Source organism: Oncorhynchus gorbuscha, linkage group LG16 (assembly GCF_021184085.1).
Source record: "Oncorhynchus gorbuscha isolate QuinsamMale2020 ecotype Even-year linkage group LG16, OgorEven_v1.0, whole genome shotgun sequence".
In the NCBI taxonomy this organism is placed as follows: domain Eukaryota; kingdom Metazoa; phylum Chordata; class Actinopteri; order Salmoniformes; family Salmonidae; genus Oncorhynchus; species Oncorhynchus gorbuscha.
In genome coordinates this window covers 67255895-67274605 of record NC_060188.1, presented here as the reverse complement: position 1 = coordinate 67274605, position 18711 = coordinate 67255895, and the positions used below count along the sequence as shown (strand labels likewise).

General features: G+C 42.6%; 1 protein-coding gene across 1 annotated transcript; it reads left to right on the top strand.

Moving 5' to 3' along the window:
• Window positions 1-6422: 6422 nt before the first annotated feature.
• On the top strand, window positions 6423-8059 carry LOC124000864 (protein PIF-like). The gene is made up of 3 exons (XM_046307539.1): window positions 6423-6596; window positions 6912-6957; window positions 7262-8059. The coding sequence occupies exons 2-3, from the start codon at window positions 6931-6933 to the stop codon at window positions 7787-7789; spliced, it is 555 nt and encodes a 184-aa protein (XP_046163495.1). The 5' UTR covers window positions 6423-6596; window positions 6912-6930; the 3' UTR covers window positions 7790-8059.
• The last annotated feature ends 10652 nt before the right edge of the window (window positions 8060-18711 follow it).

Sequence of the window (18711 nt, the reverse complement as noted above, 5' to 3'; positions counted from 1 at the left end):
GATTGTAGGACGGCCGGGGTGTTAAGCATATCCCAGTTTAGGTCATCTAACAGTACGTACTCTGAAGATAAATGGGTGGCAATCAATTCACATATGGTGTCCAGGGCACAGCTGAGGGCTGATTGGGGTCTATAACAAGTGGCAACAGTGAGAGACTTATTTCTGGAAAGGTGGATTTTTAAAAGTAGAAGCTCAAATTGTTTGGGCACAGACCTGGATAGTCTGCAGAGTTGTGTCATGCTATCTCTGCAGTAGATTGCAACTCCTCCCCATTCGGCAGTTCTATCTTGATGGAAATTGTTGTAGTTAGGGATGGAAATTTCAGAATTTTTGGTGGCCTTCCTGAGACAGGATTCAGACATAGCTAGGACATCAGGGTTGGCGGAGTGTGCTAAAGCAGTGAATAAAACAAACTTAGGGAGGAGGCTTCTGATGTTAACATGCATGAAACCAAGGCTTTTACGGTTACAAAAGTCAACAAATGAGAGCGCCTGGGGAGTAGGTGTGGTACTGGGGGCTACAGGGGTTAACCTCGACATCACCAGAGGAACAGAGGAGGAGTAGGATAAGGGTACGGCTAAGACCTATAAGAACTGGTCTTCTAGTGCATTGGGAACAGAGAATATAAGGAGCAGATTTCTGGGCTTGGTAGAATAGATTCAGGGCATAATGTACAGACAAGGATATGGTAGGATGTGAGTACAGGGAGGTAAACCTAGGCGTTGAGTGACGATGAGAGAGGTTTCGTCTTTGGAGGCACCAGTTAAGCCAGGTGAGGTCTCCGCATGTGTGTGGGGGGGGGCAAAAGTATCTAAGGCATGTTGAGCGGGACTGAGGGCTCTACAGTGAGATAAAACAATAAGAACTAACCAAGACAGCAGTAGACAAGGCATATTGACATTAGAGAGAGGCATAAAGCAATTTTTATTTGATTTATTTCACCTTTATTTAACCAGGTAGGCAAGTTGAGAACAAGTTCTCATTTACAATTGCGACCTGGCCAAGATAAAGCAAAGCAGTTCGACACATACAACAACACAGAGTTACACATGGAGTAAAACAAACATACAGTCAATAATACAGTAGAAACAAGTCTATATACGATGTGAGCAAATGAGGTGAGATAAGGGAGGTAAAGGCAAAGAAAGGCCATGGTGGCGAAGTAAATACAATATAGCAAGTAAAACACTAGAATGGTAGATTTGCAGTGGAAGAATGTGCAAATTAGAGAGAAATAATGGGGTGCAAAGGAGCAAAATAAATAAATAAATAAATACAGTAGGGGGAGAGGTAGTTGTTTGGGCTAAATTATAGATGGGCTATGTACAGGTGCAGTAATCTGTGAGCTGCTCTGACAGCTGGTGCTTAAAGCTAGTGAGGGAGATAAGTGTTTCCAGTTTCAGAGATTTTTTCAGTTCGTTCCAGTCATTGGCAGCAGAGAACTAGAAGGAGAGGCGATCAAAGGAAGAATTGGTTTTGGAGGTGACCAGAGAGATATCCCTGCTGGAGTGTGTGCTACAGGTGGGTGCTACTATGGTGACCAGCGAGCTGAGATAAGGGGGGACTTTACCTAGCAGGGTCTTGTAGATGACATGGAGCCAGTGGGTTTGGCGACGAGTATGAAGCGAGGGCCAGCCAACGAGAGCATGCAGGTTGCAGTGGTGGGTAGTATATGGAGCTTTGGTGACAAAACGGATGGCACTGTGATAGACTGCATCCAATTTATTGAGTAGGGTTTGGGAGGCTATTTTGTAAATGACATCGCCAAAGTCGAGGATCGGTAGGATGGTCCGTTTTACAAGGGTATATTTGGCAGCATGAGTGAAGGATGCTTTGTTGCGAAATAGGAAGCCAATTCTAGATTTAACTTTGGATTGGAGATGTTTGATGTGAGTCTGGAAGGAGAGTTTACAGTCTAACCAGACACCTAGGTATTTGTAGTTGTCCACATATTCTAAGTCAGATCCGTCCAGAGTAGTGATGTTGGACGGGCGGGAAGGTGCAGGCAGCGATAGGTTGAAGAGCATGCATTTAGTTTGACTTATATTTAAGAGCAATTGGAGGGTACGGAAGGAGAGTTGAATGGCATTGAAGCTTTTCTGGAGGGTTGTTAACACAGTGCCCAAAGAAGGGCCAGAAGTATACAGAATGGTGTCGTCTGCGTAGAGGTGGATCAGAGACTTACCAGCAGCAAGAGCGACTTCATTGAGAAGAGAGTCAGTCCAAGAATTGACCCCTGTGGCACCCCCATAGAGACTGCCAGAGGCCCGGACAACAGGCCCTCCGATTTGACACACTGAAATCTATCAGAGAAGTAGTTGGTGAACCAGGCGAGGCAATCATTTGAGAAACCAAGGCTATCGAGTCTGCCGATGAGGATGTGGTGATTGACAGAGTCGAAAGCCTTGGCCAGGTCAATGAATACGGCTGCACAGTATTGTTTCTTATCGATGGTGGTTAAGATATCGTTAAGATATCGGACCTTGAGCGTGGCTGATGTGCACCCATGACCAGCTCTGAAACCAGATTGCATAGCGGAGAATCTTTGGGAACCTCAGACGTCACGAAAGAGAGGTTGAACAGGCTAGTAATAGGGGTTGTAACAATTTCTGCAGATCATTTTTAGAAAGAAAGGGTCCAGATTGTCTAGCCCGGCTGATTTGTAGGGGTCCAGATTTTGCAGCTCTTTCAGAACATCAGCTGACTGGATTTGGGAGAAGGAGAAATGGGGAAGGCTTGGGAGAGTTGCTGTGGGGGGTCTAGTGCTGTTGACCGGGGTAGGGGTAGCCAGGTGGAAAGCATGGCCAGCTGTAGAAAAATGCTTATTGAAATGATCAATTATAGTGGATTTATCGGTGGTGACAGTCACAGGTGTTGATCGGGAGAGCTAAGACAACAACGGGTTAATGGCGATGAATGGGCAGAGCGGTCAGTTAGGTACATACAGGACCTGAGTTCGAGGCTGGGGGCGATAGATAAGAAAAATGAGGTACCGTGTTATTGAAACAGTCCAGGGAGCATCAGCTGTGTAGCCGTGTGATCATAGGGTCCAATGAGCAGCAATAGGTAAGTCAGGGAGCAGTTCGGTAGTCACTACTACGCTAGGTGAGTGGGAGACACGGCGTTCAGAAAGCTAGCGGTCCGGGGCTAGCAGATGGGCCTTCGGTGACATCGCAACGGAAAAGCCTGTTGAAACCACATTGGACGATGTTGGCAGACAAGGCGAAACGGATTGGCGGGGCTCCGTGTCGACAATAAAGGGTCCAGGCCAATTGGCCAAAGAGGCATTGTAGCCCAAGAATTAGCTGGTATGTGGGCCTAGCTTGAGGCTAGCTCAAGGCTAACTGGTGCTTGCTTCGGGACAGAGGCGTTAGCTAACAGTAGCCACTCGGTTGCAGCTAGCTAGCTGCGATGGTCCGGTGTAATGATCCAGAGCGGCAGGAATCTGGTGATGTGGTAGAGAAGAAGCAGTCCGATGTGCTCTGGGTTGATATCGCGCTGTGCAGACTAGCAGGTATTGTCCGAGCTAAAGCTGGCTGCTGTCCGAGCTAAAGGTGAAGACCGCTAGCTGTGGCTAACAAAGACTAATAGCTAGTTAGCTGGCTAGCTCCGATGGAGGTTCCAGTTATAAGGAATAGCAATAGCAGATCCGTACCACATTGGGTGAGGCGGGTTGCAGCAAAGTATATTTAGTTCGTAGATAAAAAGTGAGATTAAAATATATATGAAAAACGGCTATTTACACAGGATAAGACACAGGATAAGACAAACAGACGTCCGACTGCTACGCCATCTTGGGGAAAATATAAAGATGTCTCCAACCTCATTTCACACACTCACAAACTGAAAATATGTGAGAGAGAGACTTAAATATCACATTAATTTGTACATAATGGGCGTGTTCGAGCAGATCACTTTTGTCAAATCAGTGAACATTGTTGGTCACCGCCTTTAGAAGTGTGTTGCACTATGGGGATCAGAATTGTCCGACTTGCACATACATGTCGACTGCATGAACTTTACAAAAATCAAGGGATCACGATTGAGGGTGTTTTCGTCCATATCGGCTGAACTGTTTAGAAATTACAGCACTTTTTGATACATACGTAGAATGTATCCATACGTAGAATGTATGCACGCATGACTGTAAGTCGCTTTGGATAAAAGCGTCTGCTAAATGGCATATATTTATATTATACATAGTCCCCTCATTTTAGGGGACCAAAAGTACTGGGACCGAGAGACTGAAAAACAGCTTCTATCTCAAGGCCATCAGACTGTTAAATAGACATCACTAGCCGGCTGCCAGCTGGTTATGCAACCCTGCACCTTCCAGGCTGCTGCCCTATGTACATAGACATGGAATCACTGGCAAGTCACTTTAATAATGTTTACATACTGCTTTACTCATCTCATATGTATATACTGTATTATATTCTACAGATTTTTTGTCAATGCCACTCTGGCATTGCTCGATCTAAGATTGTTTACTTTTAGATATGTGTGTATTGTTATGAATGTTTTTAGATACTACTGCACTATTGGAGCTAGGAGCACAAGCATTTCGCTACACCTGCAATAACATCTGCTAAATATGTGTATGTGACCAATACAATTTGCTTTGATATGACAACTTGACTGATGTGTATTAAAGTTATCAAACGTTTAGTAGGTCCCGTATTCCTAGCACGCAATGATTATATCAAGCTTGTGACTGCATTTGCTGTTTGTTTTAGGTTGTTTCAGATTATTTTGTGCCTGAATAGAAATGTTAAATAATGTTTTGTTAATTTTGGATTCAGTTTTAGTGTAAATAAGACTAGAATATGTTTCTAAACATTTTTCTATTAATGTGGATGCTATCATGATTAGGGATATTCTGTAATGAATTGTGAATAATGATGAGTGAGAATGTTAGACATACAAATATCATACCCCCAAGGCATGCTAACCTCTCACCATTACAACAACAGGGGAGGTTAGCATTTTTGGGGGTTATGACATTTATGCCTAACTTTCTCACTCATCATTATCCACGCTTTATTAATTCAAAACAAACAGCAAATGCATCCAACAAGTCTGTAGAGTCACAAGCTTGATGTAATCATTTCATACTAGGAATATGGGACGAAGTACTGAACTTTTGACTACTTTAAAACACTACAAATGAATTTGTCTCAATACTTTTGGTTCTCTAAAATGGCGGGACTATGTACAAAAAGTGATGTAATTTCTAAGCGGTTCACCTGATATAGATAGATATCCTCAAATTAAATTGTATCATTTAAAATCCAAAGTGCTGGAGTACAAAGCCAGAACAACTAAAACATTTTCACTGTCCCAATACTTTTGTATCTACCACAAATACCTTGTACCTATGCATATTGATCGGGTACTGGAACTTCCTGTATAAAGCTCCATTCTTGGGTATTTAATTTTATTTCTCGTGTTACTATTTTGTATTATTATTTTTTCATTCTGCATCATTGGCAAGGGCTCGTAAGCAAGCATTTCACAGTACAATCTACACCAGTTGAATTTGACGCATGTGACAAATAAAATTTGATTTGATAAAAGTCAGACTGTAGACGCTACACAACACTAGAGGGAGCCAGCAGCATTGCCTTTACTGGCACATTAGCCTAAAAGAAGCTGACAAAGAGACTGATATCAAGGCTACTGGCACCTCAACAGTTTTACAGGTGTCATATCTTAATTTGATCACTCTATTGTCACGGAGAGTGTTCCTGCACCTCAGGAAATTAAAATAAACCCTATGATTGACATAAATACCCTGAAAACCTGCTGTTCTTTCTCTCTCGTGTGCAACTACACTTTCAAAAGTTAATGGAAAGAGCAAATGGCACTTTCATGTTCACAGCAACAGGAAATAAATGTACACTGTACCACTTTCATGTTCACAGCAACAGGAAATAAATGTACACTGTACCACTTTCATGTTCACAGCAACAGGAAATAAATGTACACTGTACCACTTTCATGTTCACAGCAACAGGAAATACATGTACACTGTACCACTTTCATGTTCACAGCAACAGGAAATAAATGTACACTGTACCACTTTCATGTTCACAGCAACAGGAAATAAATGTACACTGTACCACTTTCATGTTCACAGCAACAGGAAATAAATGTACACTGTACCACTTTCATGTTCACAGCAACAGGAAATAAATGTACACTGTACCACTTTCATGTTCACAGCAACAGGAAATACATGTACACTGTACCACTTTCATGTTCACAGCAACAGGAAATACATGTACACTGTATGTACTGTAATTACCAGAGTTTATAAATGTGCAGGGTGTCATATATGTATTACAGGGTTCAGAAAGTATGGTGGTGTCGTGGTGAACAATAATGCCAGATCCCTCTGCGTTAGACCCAATTAGTTCTAAGTGAAAGTGAAAATGTAATGGCCATGTCAAGTAACTTTCAGTTCAAGTCCTGGAATTACCCCCGCTCTGAAATGAAATGCAAAAGCACATATTACGTCCTCTCACAGTGAATTCGAGAAGAGAAAGGAAGACGAGCTGACATTTTTTCTGTTGGGACTGACTTTTGATTCAAAGGTAATACAAGATGATTGTATGTCATTGGTATGTTTGCAGATTGGTAGATCGATGTCTAATAGGGAGTGTACGTCCAAATAAATCTAGTAGGTCATAATCAATCTTTGAACTGTGTTCTTTGATTCATGAGATATGTGTTTTGAAATAACAGTATGTACTGCATCTTCACAAGGAATCTCTTTTAAATGTGGTTAATATAGCAATCAATAAAAAGGCATGTTCCTGAAAGTTTCATAGAATAGAAGAGCCCTTTACTTAGAATACATCTACCTAATTTCACTTGACCCTCTTTACTGTAATGTTCTATTTCCCTAGCCTCTGAGGACAGTTGATAATGAGTGGCTCACTCCTGCTTGCACAGGTAAGCTGTGTAACACTTCCACAGAGACAAAGTACGGCTTCAGCGCCTTGTACTCACTATTTTTGGTGCCAAGCAAGTCGGGCTGTCCAGAGCCACTATAGGACAGCATTAAGTTATTAAGATGTATTCTTGTCCACAGTGTATGGTTGAGCATTTCAATGGCTATGTGTTATGTGCACACGTCAAAATGTGATATGTTTATTGACCCACACTATTTACAGACAATTTAATCAATAGGTTGTTCATCTTAATCTCACAACTAATTGTTTATGACATATGTCTCTCTCTTTCCCCTCCCCACCAGTCTGTTCTTCCAACCCCACTGAAGTGCCCCAGTTGCCACCAGGCTGGGGCCAGAAAGGTCAAAGGTCAGTGTGCTGTGTGTAAGCGCTGCTCTGAGACCCTGCGCCGTGTCTACCAGTTCTGCTGGGCCTGTGGGAGGGAGTGGCACCAGTCAGGAGGAACCCTGGAGGGCCAAGGGGTCCATTTCTCCTGCACTCTGCCAGGCTGTGCCCTCAGGGCTGCCCTCCTCTCCCCAGAGGTCATTATTGATCCAAGCAGTTCAGCCCAGGGATGCCCCTTCTTCAGGGCCTGTCCTCACTGTAAGGCCATCCTCACTCACACTGGAGAGGGATGCCCCAATATCATCTGTCCACACTGCCAAAAGGAGTTCTGCTTCCGCTGCTTGAAGAAGGAGTGCTATGATTATGAAGAGGAAGATGATGATGATGATGATGATGATGATGATGATGATGATGATGATGATTTTGAGTATCCTTTACCATGCACTGTGGTGGATAACAGTCAGTCTCTCAGAGAGTTGGAACTGTAGGGGCTATGCAACGGTCTGTAGAACATAATTTACGGCCTCATTCATTACCACTTGCAAAACGAAATCATCTTGATTGTAATTACTATTGGAATTATTACATTAGTTCTATGGTACAAAGACATCATATTGCTATGCTGCATTGCTTCTGTATAGTTAAATGCAATAAAGCCAGAAGTTATCATTTGTGTTTTCACACCAGTGGTGTGTAGTCATGGATGCCAAGGGAAGCCAGGCTTCCCCCCAAAAATTTCAAAGAAATAAACATATAAAATCGTCTGTGTTTGCATATATTGTTTTCAATTCACAAAAGGCTGAATGCACAGTATGTCACCTGAGAAAGCATCAGGGGGAGCGAAACAGTGCCCCTGTGATGGCCATCTATCTGATTCTGTCTGGTCATAAAGAGTATGACATTGTTGCCGCCCAAAGCATTGAATGCAAGGGAAAGAATAGCCAATCAGCGTTAAGCTAAACTGAGTGAGCTCAGCTGTGAATGGTCCTGGCACACCAAAGAAAGGCTCAAGGGAAGCCAGTTTGTATTTGACTTTACTCCCATCGCATCAAGAGAAATATGTAATTGACAGAAACAACTTGAATTGTTGCATCTTATTGTGTTGTTGTCCTAGCTAAAATCGTCCCTTTCCTAAATTAGCCATGGATGGAGAAGGGATTGGACTTGTGGTTTTACTTATTTCTCCATACTGGCCAGTGATCATGGCTCACATTAACATCATCATGCCGGAAACCCTAGACCCACTCCAATTAGCATACCGCCCCAACAGATCCAAAGATGACACAATCTCAATCGCACTCCACACTGCCCTTTCCCACCTGGACAAAAGGAACACCTATGTGAGAATGCTGTTCATTGACCACAGCTCAGCGTTCAACACCATTTACAACATTAACCATGTCTGCACTGTATTTCTGATCAATTTGATGTTATTTTAACGGACAAAAAATGTGATTTTATTTAAAAAACAAGGACATTTCTAAGTCACCCCAAACTTTTTAACAGTAGTGTATATTCTAGATGGTGTCAGAGGAAGGTCCAGGAAATGGTCAAGACTCCAGTCCCCCAAGTCATAGACTTTCTCTGCTACTGCACGGCAAGCGGTACCGGAGCGCCAAGTCTAGGTCCAAAAGGCTCCTTAACAGCTTCTATCCCCAAGCCATAATACTGCTGAGCAATTAATCAAATAGCCACCTGGACTATTTACATTGCCCCCCCCCAACCCCCAGCCTCCCTTTTGTTTTTACACTGCTGCTACTCACTGTTTATTATCTATGCATAGCCACTTTACCCCTACCTACATGTACAATTTACCTAGACTTACATGTACCCCCACTCATCGACTCGGTACCGTTACCCCCTGTATATAGCCTCATTACTGTTATGTAATTTTCTTGTGTTACTTTTTGATATCATTTTTATACTTTTGTTTATTTAGTAAATATTTTCTTAACTATATCTCTTCAACTGCATTGTTGGTTAGGGGCATGTAAGTAAGCATTTCACGGTCAGGTCAATACCTGCTGTAGTCGGTGCATCAAATCAAAATCAAATCAAATTTGTATTGGTCACATACACATGGTTAGCAGATGTTAATGCGAGTGTAGCGAAATGCTTGTGTTTCTAGTTCCAATAGATTATTTGTTAGATATTACAGACCTACCAGTTTCCCAACAACTACCTAATACACACAAATCTAGATATATGTACATATAAATATATGGTTGAGCGGTGGCCGAGCGGTGGCCGAGCGGCATAGCCATGGTCCAGACAGAGGATCTGCTTCGGGAAAGTCGTATTCCTGGTCGTAATGTTGGTAAGTTGACGTCGCTCTTCTATCCAATAGTTCTTCACGGCTGTATGTAATAAGACTTCAGATTTCCTGGGGTAACAATGTGATTATAAACTGTCTATGACATGATATGATTGCTGAACCCATTTGTCACATGCAGAGGTTGCTCTCTATTTTTAGCACATAATCAAGATGGCGTCAACAGAGATGGTCGCGTGTCTTCGAGTCCTTAGAAAACTATGCAGTATTTTGTTTTTTTTTATGTGTTCTTTCTGTATTTCTGTATGTATTGTTTGCCATTTCTCGCATCCACAGATGGTGGAACTTCCATTCCAGACTAGTGTTCTAACAATAATTATTTTGGCCTCTGACACTATATACTGTCATGTTATAATATAATCATACATAACTGGCACCTGGCGGTGGCATTTTACATAGCCTATATGTCTGAACTATAGGGACTTCACCACTATTTTTAGCACAGGCTTATTTGCTGCTTAGGGACTTAAAGCCATCTACATTTAATCTGGTGTAAATTCAAGGCTTTATAGAACACAGAGCAGGGTTACTACTGCTGGAAAATAGTAGTAGGCCTACTTCTTAGGGTGACATTTAAAACATATTTTAAAACTATATGCAGTACAAGATAACTGGATAATGCTTTTGGATTTCATATATTTCCATGCAGATTTTTATGATTTTTATAAACTGGGTGGTTCGAGCCCTGAATGCTGATTGGGTGACAGCCGTGGTATATCAGAACGTATACCACGGGTATGACAAAACAGTTATTTTTACTGCTCAAATTACATTGGTAGCAAGTTTATAATAGCAATAAGGCACCTCAGGGGTTCGTGATATATGGTCATATACTCCACGTTGCATCGTGCATAACAGCACTTAGCCATGGTATATTGGCCATATACCACACCCCCTTATTGCTTTAGTATGCTACTTACCCCATCACTTGTTATTTCAGTAAGTGCACTACTAGAAGTCATTGTTCTTGTGTGCGTGAGAGAGATATTCCCAGTGGCAAGGTGTGCTAATAGTGTGTATGAAGGGGTTAGGTGTCTGTGTGTTCACAGTAGTGTGTCTGGCAGTAGGAGGTAATCTGCAGGTGTAAAGAGGTCACTGAGATTAATAATCAGGTGTTTTCCAATGAGATCTAAGTTTGTTTCATAAGGCCTTTATTTATGGAGTGAGACCAGAGATAGCTGGCTGCCCCACTTGGTTTCAGCAGCCTACTCTTAAACATTTTAGTCATTTAGCAGACACTCTTATCCAGAGAAACTTACAGGAGAAATTAGGGTTAAGTGCCTTGCTCAAGGGCACATCAACAGATTTTTCACCTAGTCAGATTGGGGATTCGAACCAGTAACCTTTCAGTTACTGACCCAACGCTCTTAACCGCTAAGCTACCTGCGTATTTAGATGCCAAACGTGTCACAATGATGCCTTATACATAAATGTAGGTCCTCAGACCCTCATAGTGACCCTTTAACAGTTAAACAATTGCCCTGTAGTTCTACTCCAACATTACACGTCAGTATATCATTCACACACGCACATCTATTTTTAGCCTGCTTATTCATAGTCGAGTAACTCCATATAGCCTACAGATTAATGCTGGAGCCAGAATAGCTGCTATTACTTCACTAAGATATTTGATGTAGTCACCCGATCAATAGGAGGGGGGGGGGGATGTCTGCTGTGTACCTAAGCTGCTTTCATGTTCCCTCCACCTACAGGTCTGCCGGTGGCCACTTTGACTTAAAGCTTAGGGAGAAGGAAAGAAGAAGAGAGAATTCAGTTCAAGACAGATGCTCCAATAGTATAGTGCACCTTTCAAGGATTGTGTCCTACTTACTACCAGTCATCAGCCTTCTACTCTATGCTGATTTTAGAGAGTTGCCTCCAGAATTGAATATTTAAGTGTTTCTATTGTAACAATGTGAGACATAGAAACAATGGAATTACATACCTCAAACAACTGTCCATGACAATAAACCAAAAGGCATTGTTATATGTGATATATTCCAAGGGCCCTCTCTCTGGCAGGTAGATATTTCAATGTCACTTTGCAATATTTGTTACAATTGTACTTTTTTACATGTGATGTGGATGGATGTGTGTTTGCCCTAGATGATCTGACCTTACAGCGCTATTACTGGGCTGTATTAAGACCAAATGACACTTTGACCACGGGTCAAAAGAGCATGTTCTCTCGTTGCACCTCCTGGGTGCTCTCTCTGTGGTTGCTACAGTTAAAGGGCCAGTGCAAGGGTTTGCTAGCTTTTTGAGGCTTTATCCCTAAGTGTGACCTTGCAGTGTCAGTGCAGTCAGCCTGTCCCACATGCTGCTAAGAGGCTTGCAGGTAGCGGCTCAGTTTAGCAGGACCCCATCTGACTAATCTGATTACTTTAACTGGACTCCACCAGTCGTGACATAGAAGAACACACTTGTGATCGTATGACCAGAAAGCTGTATGACAGCATTCTCCCAATATGTGAGTGTGTGTGTGCATGTGTTTGCATGTGTGAGAGATTTCTCCTAAGAAGCAGCCAGTCACAGCCCAATAAACTGTGCCATTTCCCCCTCTATCTGTATAGCATGCCATTTCCAGGCATCCATATACTGTACCTACCATGCACATTGGTGCATCTGAATCTATGAGCTGGCTTGGGTCAAAAGGCCAAAGACAGACTTGTAACTCACCCCAAGATATTTTCAGCCATGGTATCTTTATCACTGTCACTACTTTGCACTTTGTCCTCTAAATATAATGGCATCTTATGGTCCTGAGTTATAGTCATCGTTGTGGTTAGATTTGCCTTTCTCTGGTTAGCTGGTGGTTAGATGCACAAAGAGTGTTGTTCGTTGTGGTGTGCCACAGTAGGTAATGAAATTAAGCTAAGCATTGTCCACACATTGTAAACTGTCAAAGAAAAAATTGTTCACTTATTTTCACATCTTTAAAAGTTGTCAATCATCTGTTATCAGATTAAACATTTTCAGCTCTCTAAGATTCACCATTTCAGACCACCATTGATGTCTGTAAATTGAAGGTGAGATTGTTCTCACAAAACATCCTTTCATACTAAATATCACTTAAACAACACTAAAGCCCATACCTGTACATAGCCAGGACAGTCTTTGTCCACTTTAAATACAAGCTGCTCTCTTTCCTTAAGCCCCCCTTCTCATCCTCTGCCATTATGTAAGGAGCACCTGTAACCACCTGTAGATAGCACTCAGACATCATATGAACAATAAAGTAAATAAACAATTAATGAAACAAATGGCGGGCTCAGTGGCCTGTGTGAAATTGTGAGGATGAACTCATGGTAGCATGCAATCAAGATCTCAAAGTAATTGGTTCGGTGTAATGGCAAAGGATGCTAGACTTATCCATTCCAGGAAGTGGAATCCCCTTCGCCATGTCACACAGCCGGTGCAATGCCAATCCAATGGAACTGTTGTTAGGCAATCGGACAGAGCTGAAGAACAGGGGAGGGAACAAGGAGGGACATCTAAACCAATCAAAGCCCATTAGATTTGATTCGTGCTACTTTTGTAATCAAGTGGAAGTTGAGAATTTACCAGTTGTGAAGTCGTAAATACCAGTTGCATTCACATGCTTTGAACTCGTAAAGAAACACTGATTGCTGATAGCCAACAAACTGTAAACCATAAACTCAAAGTACCGCTGTCATGTTTTGTTGTTGCATTTAACGTCCAAAAATGCTGTTATCAAGGTAATTTCCTTAGTAGGTGACGTCAGAGGTCAGCATGTGGGAGAAGTGGGACCTCAGGATGATAGATGAGTTTCCCCAGTTGGAGGGCCGTTCAAGTGGATTTCCCAGCCGTATGTGTTAAATTCCCACTTCCCACTCAGTTAGGAACACAGCATTGGCATGCAATGTCAGTGTCACACTAACTGGAGTCCATGACTCCAGTCTCACCACCAGATCAGTGTAACCACTAATGGGGATTTCCAGGTTCAGGTAGAGTTATGGCAGCAGTCTGCAATGTCAGTGTCACACTAACTGGAGTCCATGACTCCAGTCTCACCACCAGATCAGTGTAACCACTGATGGGGATTTCCAGGTTCAGGTAGAGTTATGGCAGCAGTCTGCAATGTCAGTGTCACACTAACTGGAGTCCATGACTCCAGTCTCACCACCAGATCAGTGTAACCACTAATGGGGATTTCCAGGTTCAGGTAGAGTTATGGCAGCAGTCTGCAATGTCAGTGTCACACTAACTGGAGTCCATGACTCCAGTCTCACCACCAGATCAGTGTAACCACTAATGGGGATTTCCAGGTTCAGGTAGAGTTATGGCAGCAGTCTGCAATGTTGGTGCACATAGCATAATCCAAAACACATATAAACATGCAAGTTTACATGGTTCCTGCCAGAACCAGGACTTTGTAGAAGACGGAAAAAATCTCTACCATATTTGTTTTCTGACAAATGTCTTAGTTATAATTTTTTTGCGGTTTGACACTGCTAATCAATGAGGGAATTCCGAACCCAGTCAAGCGCATGTACAGTATCAAGAACGTAATTCCTTTTTTTGTATCTAGAACGTAACTCCTTTCTACATGCTTATTCTGACCTTGAATTTAAGCATGAGATTAGGGTGCTATTCAAATCAAATCAAATGTATTTATATAGCCCTTCGTACATCAGCTGATATCTCAAAGTGCTGTACAGAAACCCAGCCTAAAACCCCAAACAGCAAGCAATGCAGGTGTTGAAGCACGTTGGCTAGGAAAAACTCCCTAGAAAGGCCAAAACCTAGGAAGAAACCTAGAGAGGAACCAGGCTATGAGGGGTGGCCAGTCCTCTTCTGGCTGTGCCGGGTGGAGATTATAACAGAACATGGCCATTCAACCACTATTTGTTTGGGGTGGAGATCCAATAAATGAAGGTGTGGTGGACGTCTGTCTATAGATATGCAGTTTTCTGACCTTTACTTAATTCCCGAATAATTCCAGCACCTTTATGTGCGAGGAAACCACGAATAAGGTCGAATGAACCTACTGGTTCCAAGTGGGAAAACCATTTACTACATTTTTTCATATAGAAAGAAATACCATTCTCCATGCACTGTAATTTACAATTTGACAAAAGCTGTTGACAAGAGTAAGGTAACAGAATACTCTGTTTGGATGAGGGAACTGTAAATATAAATTACACTTGTTTTAGATCTATTTTACCTTATAATCACTGGAGACAAATGTGAAGCCAAACTGAAGGATATCAAAATATCAACTTTCCCACAGTAAAGTTTATGAAATGCCATTATGCAGAATATAAATTGTACATCCTTTTAAATTGCAGGGATGGGAACTCTTGAATGTCTTAATTATAGTCTACTCAGACTTCTCTGTTTATTATTTATATCATGTTAAATATTAGCCACTATCAGTATTGACAGTCTGTAGGCCTAATAACCACCCACAATCAATTCCCAAGCAATAAACGAGGGTATAGCCTATTATTGTACAATATTCCCTCTATTATAACTATATTTTCAATAATGTTCCAAGAATACCATCAGTTGAAGAACTGAATGTGACAATTTTCAGAATTAATCAAAATACTGTTTTCTTTTTTTCATGTGTAAAGGCTCTACAACCCATCTTTTTAATGATTCATGAACACTTTCCTAAACCTAATAATCATATATTTTATGTACTAATTGGTGCTGAAACGGAGACGAATATGCATACAGTACCAGTCAAAAGTTTGAACACACCTACTCATTCAAGGGTTTTTCTTTTTCAAAATATTTTCTACATTGTAAAATAATAGTGAAGACATCAAAACTTTGAAATAACATATATGGAATCATGTAGTAACCAAAAAAGTGTTAAAGAAATCAAAATATATTTTATATTTGAGATTCTTCAAAGTAGCCACCGTTTGCCTTGATGACAGTTTTGCACACTCTTGGCATTCTCTCAACCAGCTTCATGAGATAGTCACCTGGAATGCATTTCAATTAACAGGTGTGCCTTGTTAAAAGTTAATTTGTGTAATTTCTTTCCTTTTTAATGCATTTGAGCCAATCAGTTGTGTTGTGACAAGGTAGGGGTGGTTAACAGAAGATAGCTCCATTTGGTCCATATTATGGCAAGAACAACTCAAATAAGCAAAGAGAAATGACAGTCCTTCATTACTTTAAGACATGAATGTCAGTCAATAAAGAAAATGTCAAGAATTTTGAAAGTTTCTTCAAGTGAGTTGCAAAAACCATAAAACACTATGATGAAACTGGCTCTCATGAGGACCGCCACAAGAATGGAAGACCCAGAATTTCCTCTGCTGCAAAGGATACGTTTATTAGAGTTAGCAGCCTCAGAAATTGCAGCCCAAATAAATGCTTTACAGAGTTCAAGTAACAGACACATCTCAACATCAACTGTTCAGAGGAAACTGCATTAATCAGGCCTACTAAACACTATTAAAGGACATAATTAAAAAGAAGAGACTTGCTTGGGCCAAGAAACACGAGCAATGGACATTAGATAGCTGGAAATCTGTCTTTAGGTCTTTGTGAGACTTGAAGCATGGAGGGCTTCCCAACAGAGATGGCCGCCTCGCTTAGCGTTCCTAGGAAACTATGCAGTTTTTTTTTACGTGTTAATTCTTACATTAGTACCCCAAGTCATCTTAGGTTTCATTACATACAGTCGAGAAGAACTACTGAATATAAGATCAGCGTCAACTCACCATCAGTACGACCAAGAATATGTTTTTCGCGACGCGGATCCTGTGTTCTGCCTTACAAACAGGACAACGGAATGGATCCCATGCAGCGACCCCAAAAAAAACCGACTCCGAAAAAGAGGGAAACGAGGCGATCTTCTGGTCAGACTCCGGAGACGGGCACACCGTGCACCACTCCCTAGCATTCTTCTTGCCAATGTCCAGTCTTTTGACAACAAGGTTGATGAAATCCGAGCAAGGGTAGCATTCCAGAGGGACATCAGAGACTGTAACGTTCTTTGCTTCACTGAAACATGGCTCACTGGAGAGATGCTATCCGAGGCGGTGCAGCCAACGGGTTTCTCCACGCATCGCACCGACAGAAACAAACATCTTTCTGGTAAGAAGAGGGGGGGGGGGCGTATGCCTTATGACTAATGAGACATGGTGTGATGAAAGAAACATACAGGAACTCAAATCCTTCTGTTCACCTGATTTAGAATTCCTCACAATCAAATGTAGACCGCATTATCTACCAAGAGAATTCTCTTTGATTATAATCACAGCCGTGTATATCCCCCCCAAGCAGACACATCGATGGCTCTGAACGAACTTTATTTAACTCTTTGCAAACTGGAAACCATTTATCCGAAGGCTGCATTCATTGTAGCTGGGGATTTTAACAAGGCTAATCTGAAAACAAGACTCCCTAAATTTTATCAGCATATCAATAACCTTGGATCATTGTTACTCTAACTTCCGTGACGCATATAAGGCCCTGCCCCGCCCCCCTTTCAGAAAAGCTGACCACGACTCCATTTTGTTGATCCCTGCCTACAGACAGAAACTAAAACAAGAGGCTCCCACGCTGAGGTCTGTCCAACGCTGGTCCGACCAAGCTGACTCCACACTCCAAGACTGCTTCCATTACGTGGACTGGGATATGTTTCGTATTGCGTCAGATAACAATATTGACGAATACGCTGATTCGGTGTGCGAGTTCATTAGGACGTGCGTTGAAGGTGTCATTCCCATAGCAACGATTAAAACATTCCCTAACCAGAAACCGTGGATTGATGGCAGCATTCACGTGAAACTGAAAGCACGAACCACTGCTTTTAATCAGGGGAAGGTGTCTGGTAACATGACCGAATACAAACAGTGCAGCTATTCCCTCCGCAAGGCTATCAAACAAGCTAAGCATCAGTACAGAGACGAAGTAGAATCTCAATTCAACGGCTCAGACACAAGAGGCATGTGGCAGGGTCTACAGTCAATCACGGACTACAGGATGAAATCCAGCCCAGTCACGGACCAGGATGTCTTGCTCCCAGGCAGACTAAATAACTTTTTTGCCCGCTTCGAGGACAATACAGTGCCACTGACACGGCCTGCAACGAAAACATGCGGTCTCTCCTTCACTGCAGCTGAGGTGAGTAAGACATTTAAACGTGTTAACCCTCGCAAGGCTGCAGGCCCAGACGGCATCCCCAGGCGTGCCCTCAGAGCATGCGCAGACCAGCTGGCCGGTGTGTTTACGGACATATTCAATCAATCCCTATACCAGTCTGCTGTTCCCACATGCTTCAAGAGGGCTACCATTGTTCCTGTTCCCAAGAAAGCTAAGGTAACTGAGCTAAACGACTACCGCCCCGTAGCACTCACTTCCGTCATCATGAAGTGCTTTGAGAGACTATTCAAGGACCATATCACCTCCACCCTACCTGACACCCTAGACCCACTCCAATTTGCTTACCGCCCAAATAGGTCCACAGACGATGCAATCTCAACCACACTGCACACTGCCCTAACCCATCTGGACAAGAGGAATACCTATGTGAGAATGCTGTTCATCGACTACAGCTCGGCATTCAACACCATAGTACCCTCCAAGCTCATCATCAAGCTCGAGACCCTGGGTCTCGACCCTGCCCTGTGCAACTGGGTACTGGACTTCCTGACGGGCCGCCCCCAGGTGGTGAGGGTAGGCAATAACATCTCCTCCCCTGCTGATCCTCAACACTGGGGCCCCACAAGGGTGCGTTCTGAGCCCTCTCCTGTACTCCCTGTTCACCCACGACTGCGTGGCCACGCACGCCTCCAACTCAATCATCAAGTTTGCGGACGACACAACAGTGGTAGGCTCGATTACCAACAACGACGAGACGGCCTACAGGGAGGAGGTGAGTGCCCTCAGAGTGTGGTGTCAGGAAAATAACCTCACACTCAACATCAACAAAACTAAGGAGATGATTGTGGACTTCAGGAAACAGCAGAGGGAACACCCCCCTATCCACATCGATGGAACAGTAGTGGAGAGGGTAGCAGGTTTTAAGTTCCTCGGCATACACATCACAGACAAACTGAATTGGTCCACTCACACAGACAGCAGCGC

What these genes read in the sequence shown, in the direction of transcription:
- LOC124000864 (XM_046307539.1), top strand. Translation starts at nt 6,931, where the DNA reads ATGAGTGGCTCACTCCTGCTTGCACAG. An exon ending in GCTCACTCCTGCTTGCACAG is followed by an intron (nt 6,958 to 7,261) that starts GTAAGCTGTGTA and finishes CCTCCCCACCAG; the next exon opens with TCTGTTCTTCCAACCCCACT.